A 14,341-nucleotide genomic window follows, 5' to 3' on the forward strand; every position below is an offset into this window, starting at 1 on the left:
TGCAATAGCAGCAAGGAGGTGACCAGTGGGTTTTTTTTGTCCTGCCTTGCAGGGTGGGTGACTCAGTGCTGACACTATGGAACTCAAGCTATGCCTGAGTTAACCCTTAACGCCCCTCCCCCTGCCACATCTGTTATGTTGGCTGTCCTGGGTTTCTTGCCAGGTTTGAAGCAGCTAGTGCCCGGATGGGGGGTAAAAAAGCGCCCCCTCCCTGAAACCTGCTTCTGGGGATGACACAGAATCGCTGTTTTTTTCTGGTTCTGTTATGTCAGAGGCTGCGGGTTTTAACCCTTATGGATAGTGAGGATGACTCTGCTGCAGTCAGTTGCTGGCAAGAATTTGTTGGAGCTCTTGTTTCTGCGGTGTGTGAGACTCTAAAAATTGAGGATGTGGCGGAGACACCTCTGTGTCGGTACCAGCAGACTACCACGCACCGCTGAAGGGTTTCCTTGTGTTCCTTATTTGGACTATATGTTATACAAGGAATGGGATGCACCGCAAAAAGTTTGTCAAAAAACTTTGCAACCTGTTACCCCCTTGAGGAGGGCTTTAAAAAAAAAAAAAAAAAGTAGGTCTCTCCTCCGCTAGTGGATCCCCCTGTGTCCAGACTGCGCATGGCCACCACGTTGCCTGTGGAAGGGGCTCCTGCATTTCAGGATCCCGCTGATAGGAGAGTGGAGGCCGTGGCCCGCTCCCTCCCTATTCACGGTGGTGGGTTCGGCGGTGAGGTAAGGTGATTTTATTTCTGGTAGCAATTACCTCGATCAGACGGGTGTCTGTCTGTTCTGGCGGCCTTGTCTTGCAAGGCTCCCTGCTTGGTCATCCGTAAGGATGAGGTGGTGCTGCGGCCGCAGCCGTTTTTTCTCCCTAAGGTCGTTTCGGCTTTTCACTTGGATGTGGACATTGTTCTTCCATCCTTATGTCCTCAGCCGAAGAACCCGAAGGAGGCCACTTTACATTCTTTGGATGTGGTTCGGGCCCCTTCGAGTTTACTTGTCGGCGACAGCTCCGTTCCGGAAGTCGGACTCGCTGTTCGTGTCTGTGTCTGGTCCCAGTAAGGGCCTGGCAGTCTCGTCGGCCACCATTTCCAGGTGGATCCGACAGGTTGTGCTTCAGGCCTATGCCCTGAAGGGCGGGCACCCCCCTTTCGGGTCATGGCGCATTCGACCAGGGCGATCGGGGCCTCTTGGGCTTTCCGACACCAAGCCTCTGTGTTACAGGTGTGTAAGGCTGCGACCTGGTCGTCGGTCCACGCTTTTTCAAAGTTTTATATGGTGGATGTGAGTGCATCTTCTGATGCCTCCTTCGGCCGCAGGTGTTACAGGCGGCAGTTTAAGGTTGGAGTTCCTCCGTTGAGTAACTCCGGTTTTTGTTTGGGGTGTAACCTGTTTTTGCCGTGTTATTTTTCCCACCCCTCGAATTTTTTGACACTGCTTGGGGACGTCCCTAAGGTCAATGAAGGCTGTGTCCGTCTATGAACGAAAGAGAAAAAAGGATTTTTGTACTCACCGTAAAATCCATTTCTCTGAGTTCATAGACAGACACAGCACCCACCCCTCCTTTGTTTGTACTGCTTGTTACGAACTGAGGCTGCTAAAGCAGGGCGTGGGTTATGCCTGGGGGAGCCACGCCACCTGGGAGGAGCGACATGAAGGAAAGTTTTTAACACCTTAAGTGCTGTAGAATTCTCTCCTGGTAGGAAGAAGCATAACCCTAAGGTCAATGAAGGCTGTGTCCGTCTATGAACTCAGAGAAATGGATTTTACGGTGAGTACAAAAATCCTTTTTTTGCAAAGAATTGTGGGAAAAAATGACAACTTCAAAAAACTCACAATGCCTCTTTCTAAATACCTTGGAATGTCTTCTTTCCAAAAAGGGGTCATTTGGGGGTATTTGTACTTTTCTGGCATGTTAGGGTCTCAAGAATCGAGAGAGGCTGTCAGTACTTCAGGTGTGATCAAATTGATCAATTTTCAGTAATTGGTACCATAGCTTGTACACCGAAAGCTGAAAATTGGTCTGGTCATTAAGGGGGTTTTTGTGCCTAGTGGTTAAAGGGGTTGTAAAGGTACCTTTTTTTTTTTTTTTTTTTTCCTAAATAGTTTTCTTTACCTTAGTGTAGTCCTCCTTCACTTACCTCAGGGTTTGACAAATTTGCTTGGAATCTAGGAGCCAGCTAAAAACGTTAGGAGCCAGAAAACACACCCCGTCCCAACGAGCTTGCGCGCAGAAGCGAACACATACGTGAGCAGCGCCCGCATATGTAAACGGTGTTCAAACTACATATGTGAGGTATCGCCGCGATTGGTAGAGCGAGAGCAACAATTCTAGCCCTAGACCTCCTCTGTGACGCAAAACATGCAGCCTGTAGATTTTTTTAAATGTCGCCTATGAAGATTTTAAAGGGTAAAAGTTTGTCGGCATTCCACGAGCGGACGCAATTTTGAAGCGCGACATGTTGGGTATGAATTTACTCGGCGTAACATTATCTTTCATAATATTAAAAAAAATGGGGATAACTTTACTGTTGTCTTATTTTTTTTATAAAAAAAAAGTGTAATTTTTTCCCAAAAAAGTGCGCTTGTAAGACCGCTGTGCAAATACGGCGTGACAGAAAGTATTGCAACGATCGCCATTTTATTCTCTAGGGTGTTAGGATAAAAAATATATATAATGTTTGGGGGTTCTAATTAGAGGGAAGAAGATGGCAGTGAAAAATGACATTAGAATTGCTGTTTAACTTGTAATGCTTAACTTGTAATACCAACGGCCACCACCAGATGGCGCCAGCTCACATCAGGTGGTAATAACTTGTAATACCAACGGCTCACCACCAGATGGCGCCAGCTCACAAAACATTTTTTTTTTTTTTGCCCACCTTCCAAGCCAAGTCGCCAGGACACTATTTCTCGCCATGGCGACCGGGATTTGTCGAGCCCTGACTTACCTCATCCTTCAATTTTGCTTTTAAATGTCCTTATTTTTTTTTGAGAAATCCTCACTTCCTGTTCTTCTGTCTGTAACTCCACACAGTGCAAGGCTTTCTCCCTTGTGTGAAGTGTCGTGCTCGCCCCCTCCCTTGGACTACTGGAGAGTCAGCACACCCACTAACACACAGCTCCTTTCTCTATCTGTAACGTAGAACATCCGCAGCTAAAAGCACCATTCTATCCATCCGTGTGAAAGGGGCCTTAGACCCTGGATGTCTTATTGAAGAGAACCTTAAATGAGGATCCAGACAGGGTGGGAGTATATAAAGGAAAAACATGTTTATTGACATGAAAAATGTGTGATGGCTCTCTGGTACAAAGGGGCTGTACATAGAAAAACATGACTAAGATGAACATTTAAAGGTACATATTAATGTCAACTTAGAAAACGCATGACATATGGCTTAACATATGAAACATGGACATCAAGAACATACAATGCCGACAATAAATAATACAAAGCAGTATGGAGAACAATGCACAGCTTCCCATGAATACAGGATATAACACACATACTTCCTTAAAAAGGCACAGTGCGATTAAAAATGACATGAGGTAGAAAAATGTAGATCATCGGTACTAGTAGATCAGATATGGAATGTTGCATCTTTGACGCGTTTCGTGCTGGAAGCACTCATCAGGGGCTGATGCTTCCAAATCTGGGATGGAAGCGCAGACATGTGCTTCATTTAAAGTCCCACCTATAGCAGTGAGCTCATCAGAGGCTTTTCAGTCCTACACAAGCTTTTATTGTAAGCCGGCGGAAGTGCCGGCTGAACACATGGGTCTCCTGGTGGGAGGGGGGAAACGGCCCCTCCCGCTGCATGTAAAAGCAATCCCATCGGCTAATTGGCTGCTAAGATTGTCTTTAAAAGAAAGCCGACTGAAAAACTATATCGGAGTGAAGCCTATAGATGCAGACATTATCCCAGAGTAACCACTTAAAGCCAAATGACGTACATGTAAACACGCGTGCCAAAAAAAAAAAAAAACATGCAAAAACTTCTCTGACAGAAAAGGTCACTGTTAAGTCACTGTCTAATTATTTTGCCTTTCCCTTGTACAGCACGATGTAGATGAACTGCGCAGGAAGAAAGAAATTACGACGAGAGGTATAAACTGTCCAAAACCTATGTATGATTTCCATCAGGCCAATTTTCCACGTAAGTACATTTTTTGTTTATTTTAGCTTGTACAGATTTATGTTACATTCTTCATTTGTGTAAATATAAATGTACATTTGGGGGTTTTTACTTTTAATTTTGTAATTTTTCAGAGTATGTTATGGATGCGCTCCTTGACCAGCGGTTTAAAGAGCCCACACCCATTCAGTGCCAAGGATTTCCCCTTGCCTTAAGTGGTCGAGACATGGTGGGCATTGCCCAGACTGGATCTGGCAAAACGCTTGCGGTATGTGATGATTCTAATAAAGCTACCCGTTTCCTATTTGGCAGTGTGTTAACCAATCGCACTGGCAGCACAAGCACTCGCATATTTAGCTGCACACTGCTGCCTTCTCCAAGTAGTTCAGTGCTGTCTCCCCAAACTTCCAAAAGGGAAAGGGTGTGCTACCTGCATTTTTCACATCCACTGTTTGGCCAAAACAGCACAGGGTAGTGGCTTTTTTGGGGCTGTTATTTTGAGTGGATGCACACAGCGTTTGTCCTAGGCTTGGAAGTGTGCACACGAAAGTGGCTCTATAGGCTTATGTAATAAAAAGGAATTGCCCCGATTCTGGAAAGGGAATACGCTACGTACACTGTAAGGGAAGAAGCTACATCGCTGCATTAGGAAAAAAAAAAAAAACACTTTAAATACTGTAATACTTTAACCACTTCAGCCCCGGAAGAATTTCACTTTAACTGACAATTGCGCAGTCGTGCGACGCTGTACCCAAACAAAATTGTCATCCTTTTTTTCCCCACAAATATAGCTTTCTTTTGGTGTTTTTTTTTTTTTTTTATATAATTTCTGTGATTTTTTTTTTTTTTTTTGCGATGTAAACAAAGAGCGTACATTTTGAGAAAAAACACGATTTTATACTTTTTGCTATAATAAATATCCCCAATTATTTTTTTTATTTTTTTTAAAGCGAATTTTTTCTCAGTTTAGGTCGATATCTATTTTTTCTACATATTTTTGGTATTAAAAATCGCAATAAGCGTATATTGATTGGTTTACACAAAAGTTATAGCATCTACAAAATAGGGGATAGATTTATAGCATTTTTATTATTTAGTTTTTACTAGTAATGGCGGCGATCTGCGATTTTTATCGGAATTGCGACACTATGGTGGACACTTTTGACACATGTTTGGACATTTATACAGCGATCAGTGCTATAAAAATGTCACTGACAGGAAAGGGGTTAAAACTAGGGGCAATTAAGGGGTTAACTGTTCCCTAATGTGTTTCTAACTGTAGCTATTCCTCACTGAACAGGGACGTGTGTGTGTGTGTGTGTGTGTGTATATATATATATATATATATATATACACACACAGTACAGACCAAAAGTTTGGACACACCTTCTCATTCAAAGAGTTTTCTTTATTTTCATGACTATGAAAATTGTAGATTCACACTGAAGGCATCAAAACTATGAATTAACACATGTGGAATTATACATAACAAAAAAGTGTGAAACAACTGAAAATATATTTCATATTCTAGGTTCTTCAAAGTAGCCACCTTTTGCTTTGATTACTGCTTTGCAAACTCTTGGCATTCTCTTGATGAACTTCTTGGTCAAATTGCCCTTACACAGCCTGGAGGTATGTTTGGGGTCATTGTCCTGTTGAAAAATAAATGATGGTCCAACTAAACGCAAACCGGATGGAATAGCATGCCGCTTCAAGATGCTGTGGTAGCCATGCTGGTTCAGTATGCCTTCAATTTTGAATAAATCCCCAACAGTGTCACCAGCAAAGCACCCCCACACCCCCTCCTCCATGCTTCACGGTGGGAACCAGGCATGTAGAGTCCATCCGTTCACCTTTTCTGCGTCGCACAAAGACACAGGGGTTGGAACCAAAGATCTCAAGTTTGGACTCATCAGACCAAAGCACAGATTTCCACTGGTCTAATGTCCATTCCTTGTGTTCTTTAGCCCAAACAAGTCTTTTCTGCTTGTTGCCTTTCTTTAGCAGTGGTTTCCTAGCAGATATTCTACCATGAAGGCCTGATTCACACAGTCTCCTATTAACAGTTCTATAGATGTGTCTGCTGCAAAAGGTGGCTACTTTGAAGAACCTAGAATATGAAATATATTTTCACTTGTTTCACACTTTTTTGTTATGTATAATTCTACATGTGTTAATTCATAGTTTTGATGCCCTCAGTGTGAATCTACAATTTTCATAGTCATGAAAATAAAGAAAACTCTTTGAATGAGAAGGTGTGTCCAAACTTTTTGTCTAGCATTAGTGATGCATTGGAAAGGGACCTAAACCTCTTTTTTGAAGAAAATAATATAGAAAATATTGCACCATCTACACTATGGGAAACCCACAAAGTATTTATGAGAGGAAGACTAATAGCTGAAGGGGCAAAAAGAAGGAAAATCTGGGCAGCAGAAAAAAAACTGATCTTACAAGAAATTCAGGAGTTGGAACGGGCACATAAAGAGTTAATTGACAGTAATATAATGCAGGAACTAACAAGAAAACGAGAGGCATTGAAAAATTTGTTGGAACAGGAGACAAAAAGAGTATTCCTAAAAACAGCTAAAAAACTATATGAGTTTGGTAATAAACCGGGGAGACTACTGGCAGAAGCAATTAAACTTAGACGAAATCTTAATTATATAGCAAAAATAAAAGATAAAAAGGGGACTCTGAAACATACGACGAGATATTAGTAAAAAAAAATTTGAGTATTATCAATCTCTATATAAAGTAAGCGTTAGTCAGGATAAAGAAGAAACACAGAAGAGGAAAGAGAAGGTTGAACAATATCTTAAGAAAATAAAACTATTAGCTATTTCAGAAGAAGAGTCAAATAAATTAGAACGTGAGATCTCTGAGGAGGAAATCCAACAGGCAATTAAAAGTAGTAAAAATGGAAAAAGTCCAGGACCAGATGGGTATACATCCCTGTATTATAAAACATTTCTTGGAATATTAACGCCGTATTTTCATTGCTATAAGAACTCTATTGGAGAAGGGATGAAAATCCGTAAGGAAGCATTAGGAGCTCATATAGCAATATTACCAAAAGAAGGCAAGGATCCAACGCTATGTTCAAGCTTTAGGCCAATATCCCTGATTAATGAAGATATTAAAATCTACGCTAGGATCCTGGCCGAAAGATTGAAACTACATATGCCAGATTGCATAGAGACAGATCAAACGGGTTTTGTCCCTGGAAGGGAAACAAGGGATAATATACTGAGGACAACTCTGTTAATACATGAAGCAAAAGAGAGAAAGAGACCGGCCCTTTTTTTATCTGTAGATGCTGAAAAGGCCTTTGACAGAGTCAATTGGGAATATATGTTACAAACATTGCAAGGATTTGGCCTGAAAACTAGAATGATGAGATGGATAGGGGCATTGTACTCATATCCCACGGCGCAAGTCCAGGTAAATGGGACTCTGTCAGAGACTTTTAAGCTACATAATGGGACACGTCAGGGATGCCCACTTTCCCCTTTATTGTTTGTTTTGTCCTTGGAACCCCTCCTAGCTTCCATAAGAAAGAATCGGGAAATAAATGGCATTAAGGTAGGAGGGCAAGAGCATAAGATAGCTGCTTATGCAGATGATATTATGTTATTTATAGCTAACCCTAGACAATCACTCCCAAAGGTCATGGAAGAAATGGAGGAATATGGAAAGATATCTGATTTTAAAATAAATATGGAAAAAACTGAGATATTAAATATAAATACACCCTTAAAAGATAAAAGAGAATTAAAAACACTTTTTCCCTTCCGTATGGAGGGAAAGGGGATTGAAATACCTAGGAGTCTACTTATCAGTAACAACAACAGACTTATACCAGGATAATTACATCCCCCTATTGAATAAAATCAAACAAGATCTAAAGGGATACCAGGCATATAGATTGTCATGGTTAGGAAGAATAAATGTAATTAAAATGATGACACTTCCGAAATTCCTGTATGTCTTCCAGAGCCTGCCAATCGGTATTCCTGGGGCATATTTTAGAACCCTGAGAAGTCTAATACAAAAATGTATTTGGAAGGGGAAAGGAAGTCGTATCTCATATAAAGTAATGAGTAGGTTAAAAGAAAATGGTGGGGTACTACTTCCAGACCCCCAAAAATATTATGAAGCAACAGTAATAAAAAGAGTTATAGACTGGGTTCATAGTATACCACATAAGAAATGGGTGTCCCTAGAAGAGAATATGAATAAAACGGAGTTAGGCCAGACTATTTGGATCCCGAAAAAATATAGAGATCTTCCTAAAGCATCCGCTCCAATTACAATAGAAACACTAAAAGTATGGGACAAAGTAATTAAGGATACGAAGGGGCAATACAATAGCCCACTGATGCCTTTAATGGGAAATTGTTATTTCCCACCGGGAAAAAATAATAAACTGTACCTAAAGTGGACGGACTCGGATAGACTGAGGCTAAGGGATGTTTTAAAGGGGAATAGGCTATGCCAATTGGAAGAACTAAGAGAGAAATACGGAGTATCACAGTGGGATAGTTGGAGATATATGCAGCTCCAACATTTTACTGAATCCCTCCCAAAGCCACTGCGAAGTGCTGAAAGATTAAATCCCTGGGAGAGACTGATAGAACAGGGAGGGATGAATAGAAAAGGGACGATCTCTAAAATATACAGGCTGTTGATGTCCTCTAATGAGAAGGGACCAATAGACCCCCTGGAAAAATGGGAGAGTGAATTAAAACAAAAAGTTCCAGATAGGTTAAAGAAGAAGGTCTTGGATTATGTACAATCCACCTCAAAAGATACAAAGGTGAAGGAAATGAACTACAAACTACTGACCAAATGGTACTATGTCCCCACAAAAATGCATAAAATAAACTGCGATACATCGTCTCTGTGTTGGAGGGAATGCGGAGAAGAAGGAAACCATGCTCATATATGGTGGCAGTGTAGATTTATCCAAACATATTGGATGGAGGTACTGGGTCTAATAAAACAGATAGAAGGGAAGGAGATATGTTTGGACCCCTGGAAATGTTTATTTCATGCTATGGAGGGTCAGAGGAAAGATTACAGAGCATCCCTCACCCCATTTCTTTTAAATGCAGCAAAAGCATTAATTCCGAGAAATTGGAGAATTAAAGATCCACCAAAAATAAAAGAATGGTTTAGTGAGGTAGATAAAATAAGAGTAATGGAGGAGCTGATAAGTTATCAGAAAGAGGCAGAAATAAAATTCCACGAAATCTGGGGGAAATGGATACACTTTAAGCAATCCCAGACTTATCTGAAGGTTATGGGGAGAGAAGATAACCTGCAGGCTGATATGTAGAGGGAGCTCTCTCCTCCCCTCTCTCTCTTGGTTTATGTTTATATATTTTTTTTTTCTTTCCCTTCACTCTTTTTCACATAATCTGAAGTGATGGGGAGGACAGAAGGTCCACCATCTCACTTCCTTAAAAAAGTAAGGACACGGGGATAGGGTTGGGTTATATTATAAAAGGGATGAGTTTGTTAGGGGGTGTTTAATCCCCCCCCTTTTTTTTTTCTCTTAACACTTTTTAACACTTCCCCCCCCCCCCCCCTCTTTCCCCCCCTTTTTTTTTTTTTTTGATTAGGGAGAGGGGAGAGGAGAATATGCCCCTAGTTTAAAGGACATCACTATAGAGATAGTATCGTAAGGATGGACCCAGCTCTGTACCCACACAAATGTTTTATGTTATTTTTGTAATATGAAGTTTGTATATGTTAATGTTATATGTATGAAGAACCTGTGAATTTTATAATGACTGATATTTAAAAAAAAAAAAAAGAAAAGAAAGTATGTAAAGTTCTTCTATTTATGTGGAAAAACAATTTAAACACAAACTTTTTGTCTGTACTGTATGTGTGTGTATATATATATATGTATGTATATATATATATATATATATATATATATATATATATATATATATATATATATATATATATACACACACATAATTACATAATTTTTTTTGGGTGCATCTCCTGCAAAAAATCCTTGAAGGTTTCTATGCGGAGCTGCACTCGATTTTGCACTCTCCAGTTTTATTAAATCAACCCCATTATTACAGCTATTTGATCATTAAGGGGCAAATGCACACCTTCTGTGTGTTGCAGTAACCAGCAAGAAAGGGTGCATTTCCATGACATTAATTCTGAATTGGGAGGGAAACGCCTGCACTGTACCTTGCTACCAATACACATTATTTTGTGCTTTGATGCACTACGTTTCCAAAACTAGCGAAGGTAAATATTTTCATGTGCTGAGGTGCATTGCCAAGCAATTCAAAATGAATGGCCTGCCTTAATGCATTAAAATGTATGCACTAAAGCAGGGGTCTCCAATCGTTCTAAACAAAGGGCTGGTTTATTTAGAAGGCCGGGACTGTGGTCAGCGTGAGTTGAAATTTTCCTGACATCAGTGGGAGTAAACAATGGTAAAAAAAATGGTGCCCCATTGTTGGTGTTGGATGGCAGAATAGTGTCTCGTATCAGTGGGAGAAATGGTTCCCCAAGGGCCAGATAAAGGCAAGCAAAGGGCCACATTGGGCTCTCGGGCCGCAGTTTGGAGACCACTGCACTAAAGCATAAGCGATTCTCATTTATACAAATCCTTTGGTAGGTTAAAAAGCTCTTGTGTATTTAACTGTTTACCTAGAGAGATCAGCTTTAGAGTGCCTCATTTATCAGCGTTTCACGGGTTCATGTTTGTTTTGTTTTTCCTCTAAAGTATTTGCTGCCTGCTATGGTACACATTAACCACCAGCCTTATCTGGAGCGTGGGGATGGACCAATTGTAAGTATGGTTTTTATTATCATTGTAGCCCTGTGACAAAACGGCTTCATGGAAGCTAATCCTACTTCGCATTACAGTGTTTAGTTCTCGCTCCAACCAGAGAGTTGGCTCAGCAAGTGCAACAAGTCGCTGATGATTATGGAAAGTCATCCCGTTTAAAAAGCACATGTATCTATGGTGGAGCTCCCAAGGGTCCACAGATAAGAGATCTAGAGAGAGGTAAGGTTAAATTTTTTTTGCGAGACTGCAACCTGCATTGAAATTGCAAGAATTATTTTCCTGTGCATTGACAAACCTGAATTTCAGACTGGGTTATACTGCCACCTACAGGAGGCTATATTACTGGCAAGCAAACAATGTAGGGCCTAGGATAAGGCGCTCTCTCTCTTTCAAGTCTCAAACTTTATTTATTTTTTATTTTTTTGATGGCTATTTTTTCTTTCTTTATTTTTTTTTCTTTAATGAAGGTTCCTACTACACAGGTGATGACTGGGTCTCTATGCAGCTATCTAGATGGGCCTTTCCTAAGTCTGATTTTGGAATGCTGGATCTGGTTATATCTCATTATAGGGCTGATGAGTGCCGTTGAAATTCCTGCTTCCCGTCGATCTCATGGCAAAACGTATTAAAGGGGTTCTAAGGGCAATTTTTTTTTTTTAATGCATTCTCTGTAATAAGATAAAAAGAAAAAAAAAACTTTCAATAGCAGCTCTCTCTAGCCACCCGTTAATGACTTGGGCTGCATTCGCACCTGAGCGTTTAGTTTTCAGGCAGAAAGTCTCGCGTTTTTACCGCGCTTATGCACAGGTCAAAAGGTCACCAATGTAAAAAGCAGAAAAACTTCTGTAATCTTCCTAAAAAGAAGCTCATGTACTTTTTTGAGCTTTAGGTGTTTTTCATGAGGTGACAAAACTCTCAGATGAGAACAGGTGCCATTGAAAATAATGGGATTTTGCTTGTTGGTCAGGTGTGAATGCAACCTTAACTAAGACCTCTCTCGATCCAACATTGTTCTGTCTGCAGCAGTAGGAGTTTTCACAGGAGGCTCTGGTGGAGTTATTGGCTCTTGCTGCTGTCTGTCAAATCCTGTGAGGAGGGGGCAGGGCTGAGCCACCCTGTATGCATGTATGGTCACACACAGTCCGACTCCAGAGTGTGTCTGCACGAGTGCCCCTATAGAAGAGGATAAGCCGAGGGCGGCGGTGGGGGGCTTCTCTGTAACACTATTGCAAAGAGCAGGTAAGTATAACATATATTGTGCTTGTATCATCTGGGGTACCTGGGTCCAATACAAACGGCCTTCTCATTCATGTTCTCCCTTCATTATTACATATTTGGTCTTTGTCTTTTCTCATGTTTAGAAACCTACTCTAAATACTACCCCTTGGTTGCCCCTGCATGAGAGTTACATAGGTTGAAAAAAGACACAAGTCCATCTAGTTCAGCCATAATTCTTTCAGGTGTTGCTAGTGGGCCTTTCGAGGCAGCCCATGCCCTGTTTTCTCCACTCAGGGCCACTAAGTACTGCGTGGGGAGGTTAACTTCACTACCTTACTACTTCTAGCTATTGTCATAACACATCTCCTTTTCTTACTCTCAGACTCTCCTCCCAAACTGATATATCCTTCTTTTCCCCAAATCGGGATTGAGAAGTTATTCTGCCCTTGCATTCTCAAAAAAATCTTCCTTTTTGTACCAGTCACCTTCTGTTCACTAGCTTGGTACTATAAAGTTCACACTGCACCATTCCCAGTGCTTCCCTTTGCATTCCCTTCCCATCCACATGTGGGCTGTAGGTGGCCTGGCACTTGACTGCTCTACCATTTGCTCTGAGATCTCCCGGCATCTCAAACTCGCTGAGATCCACTAGTTAGGCACTTCCAGTCTCTAGGTGTAGTGCTCCACTTTCATTGGGGCATGCTGCTCACTCCCCCCCCCCCACTCTGCAATCTTATCACATTGGGCCATTCTTACCTAGTGTGATAGGGCACTCCACCTCAAAGCTTTTTCCTGTTCATCATCCTGCAAATAATTTTGTTTGGATTTGCCAGATGCCTAACCCTTAATACCCTTAAGTTTTTTGTTTGGCCTTGTACATCAGCTAAGCCCCAGTTTTGTGCTAGTTTCAAAAGTTTACAAAGTTCCACAACGTTGATGATTTTGCTTCTGGATGCCAGTTTCTTAAGATGGGTGATGCAGGCAGCTTTTTTTTGTTTAGGATTTTTTTTTACATAAATCCTTTGTAAAATGATTTTCTTCAGGTACATCACAGGGTGCACAGAAATCTCTCCCCCTCTCTCTCTCTCCCCCCCCCTCTCTCTCTCTCTCTCGTCCCTCCTTTTTTGAAGGTGGCAGCATAACCCATATAGTAATGACTATTAAAGGCATTGTAAAGTCAGTGTTTTTTTTGTTTTTTTTTCTCTCTTCCGTTCATGGACGGCCACAGCAGCATTGACCTTAGGTTTATATATCCTTCCTTTCAGGAGAGACTAGGCAGAAAAAACAGCACTTCAAGTGTTAAAACACTTCTCTCAGTACAGCACCTCACCTCCCAGGGGGCGGGTCCCCCGGGTACATCCCACTCTCTGCATCATGCAGTCCTAGTTTTGTTCTGCCTAGCGTTAGGAGAAGACATGGCTTCTCTGGGCCCATGTGCTCTGGAGTTTTTTTTTTCTTTGATTTTGTCGCTTTTATTTTGTTTTTCCTGCATTTTTGGATCCTGGGATCTACAATCAACTGCTAACTGGGTGACAGGCTGGATCTGCGATCCTTGTAGTCCCCCCATGTTCGGCCATCGAGCGTGTGCCGGCCTTTAGCTACGCGATGGGCCGTCCACGACATGCCCCATTGCGCCAGGGGTGGCCGGTGAGCTATATGCTACAGGGCACACATATGACCAGTCTCTATGGCTGAGTCACAGTGTGCCGGGCCGACAGCCATGCCATGCCGTGTCTGCTGCGGACGTTGGGTCTGTCTGGAATGCCTCCAGCCGGTGGTCGCAGGATGGGTAAGTAGTATCCCCTTGCCTTGGCATGGTGGTTTGGCTGGTGCATTCCTGGGGAGGTTGATCGAGGGTCCGCCCTGCTTTCATCTCTCCCTTCCTCTCCCTCCTTCCCCGCATTCTGGGTGGCGGCCGTGAGGTGGGGGGTCTGCCTGGGGGCTCCGTTACTGCCCGGGGGCTGCGCTGCAGTTTTTCGTCTTTTATGATGCCGTGTGTGCTGGGGGGGACCTGCAGGGTCTGGTGCATTTGCTGTTTTTTGTCACTGTGTTTTAAAACGCGTGTATGGCCGCCATTTTGCCGGGGACGCGTTCCTATTGAATCGGCGGCCATTTTCTTGTAGCCCACATGCTGTTTTTTCTGCATGTCGGTGGCCATCTTG

General features: G+C 42.0%; 1 protein-coding gene across 3 annotated transcripts in view; it reads left to right on the plus strand.

The window, feature by feature from the left end:
• The window catches only part of DDX17 (DEAD-box helicase 17), a 69,264-nt gene that overhangs the window by 19,691 nt on the left and 35,232 nt on the right, over nucleotides 1–14,341 (plus strand). For all 3 annotated transcript variants that reach the window (XM_040359481.1, XM_040359482.1, XM_040359480.1), the window contains exons 3-6: nucleotides 4,057–4,153; nucleotides 4,267–4,400; nucleotides 10,896–10,961; nucleotides 11,039–11,180. In XM_040359481.1, the coding sequence (XP_040215415.1) occupies nucleotides 4,057–4,153; nucleotides 4,267–4,400; nucleotides 10,896–10,961; nucleotides 11,039–11,180 (439 nt within the window). The remainder of the gene's footprint in view (nucleotides 1–4,056; nucleotides 4,154–4,266; nucleotides 4,401–10,895; nucleotides 10,962–11,038; nucleotides 11,181–14,341) is intronic.

Source organism: Rana temporaria, chromosome 7, assembly GCF_905171775.1.
Source record: "Rana temporaria chromosome 7, aRanTem1.1, whole genome shotgun sequence".
NCBI lineage: Eukaryota > Metazoa > Chordata > Amphibia > Anura > Ranidae > Rana > Rana temporaria.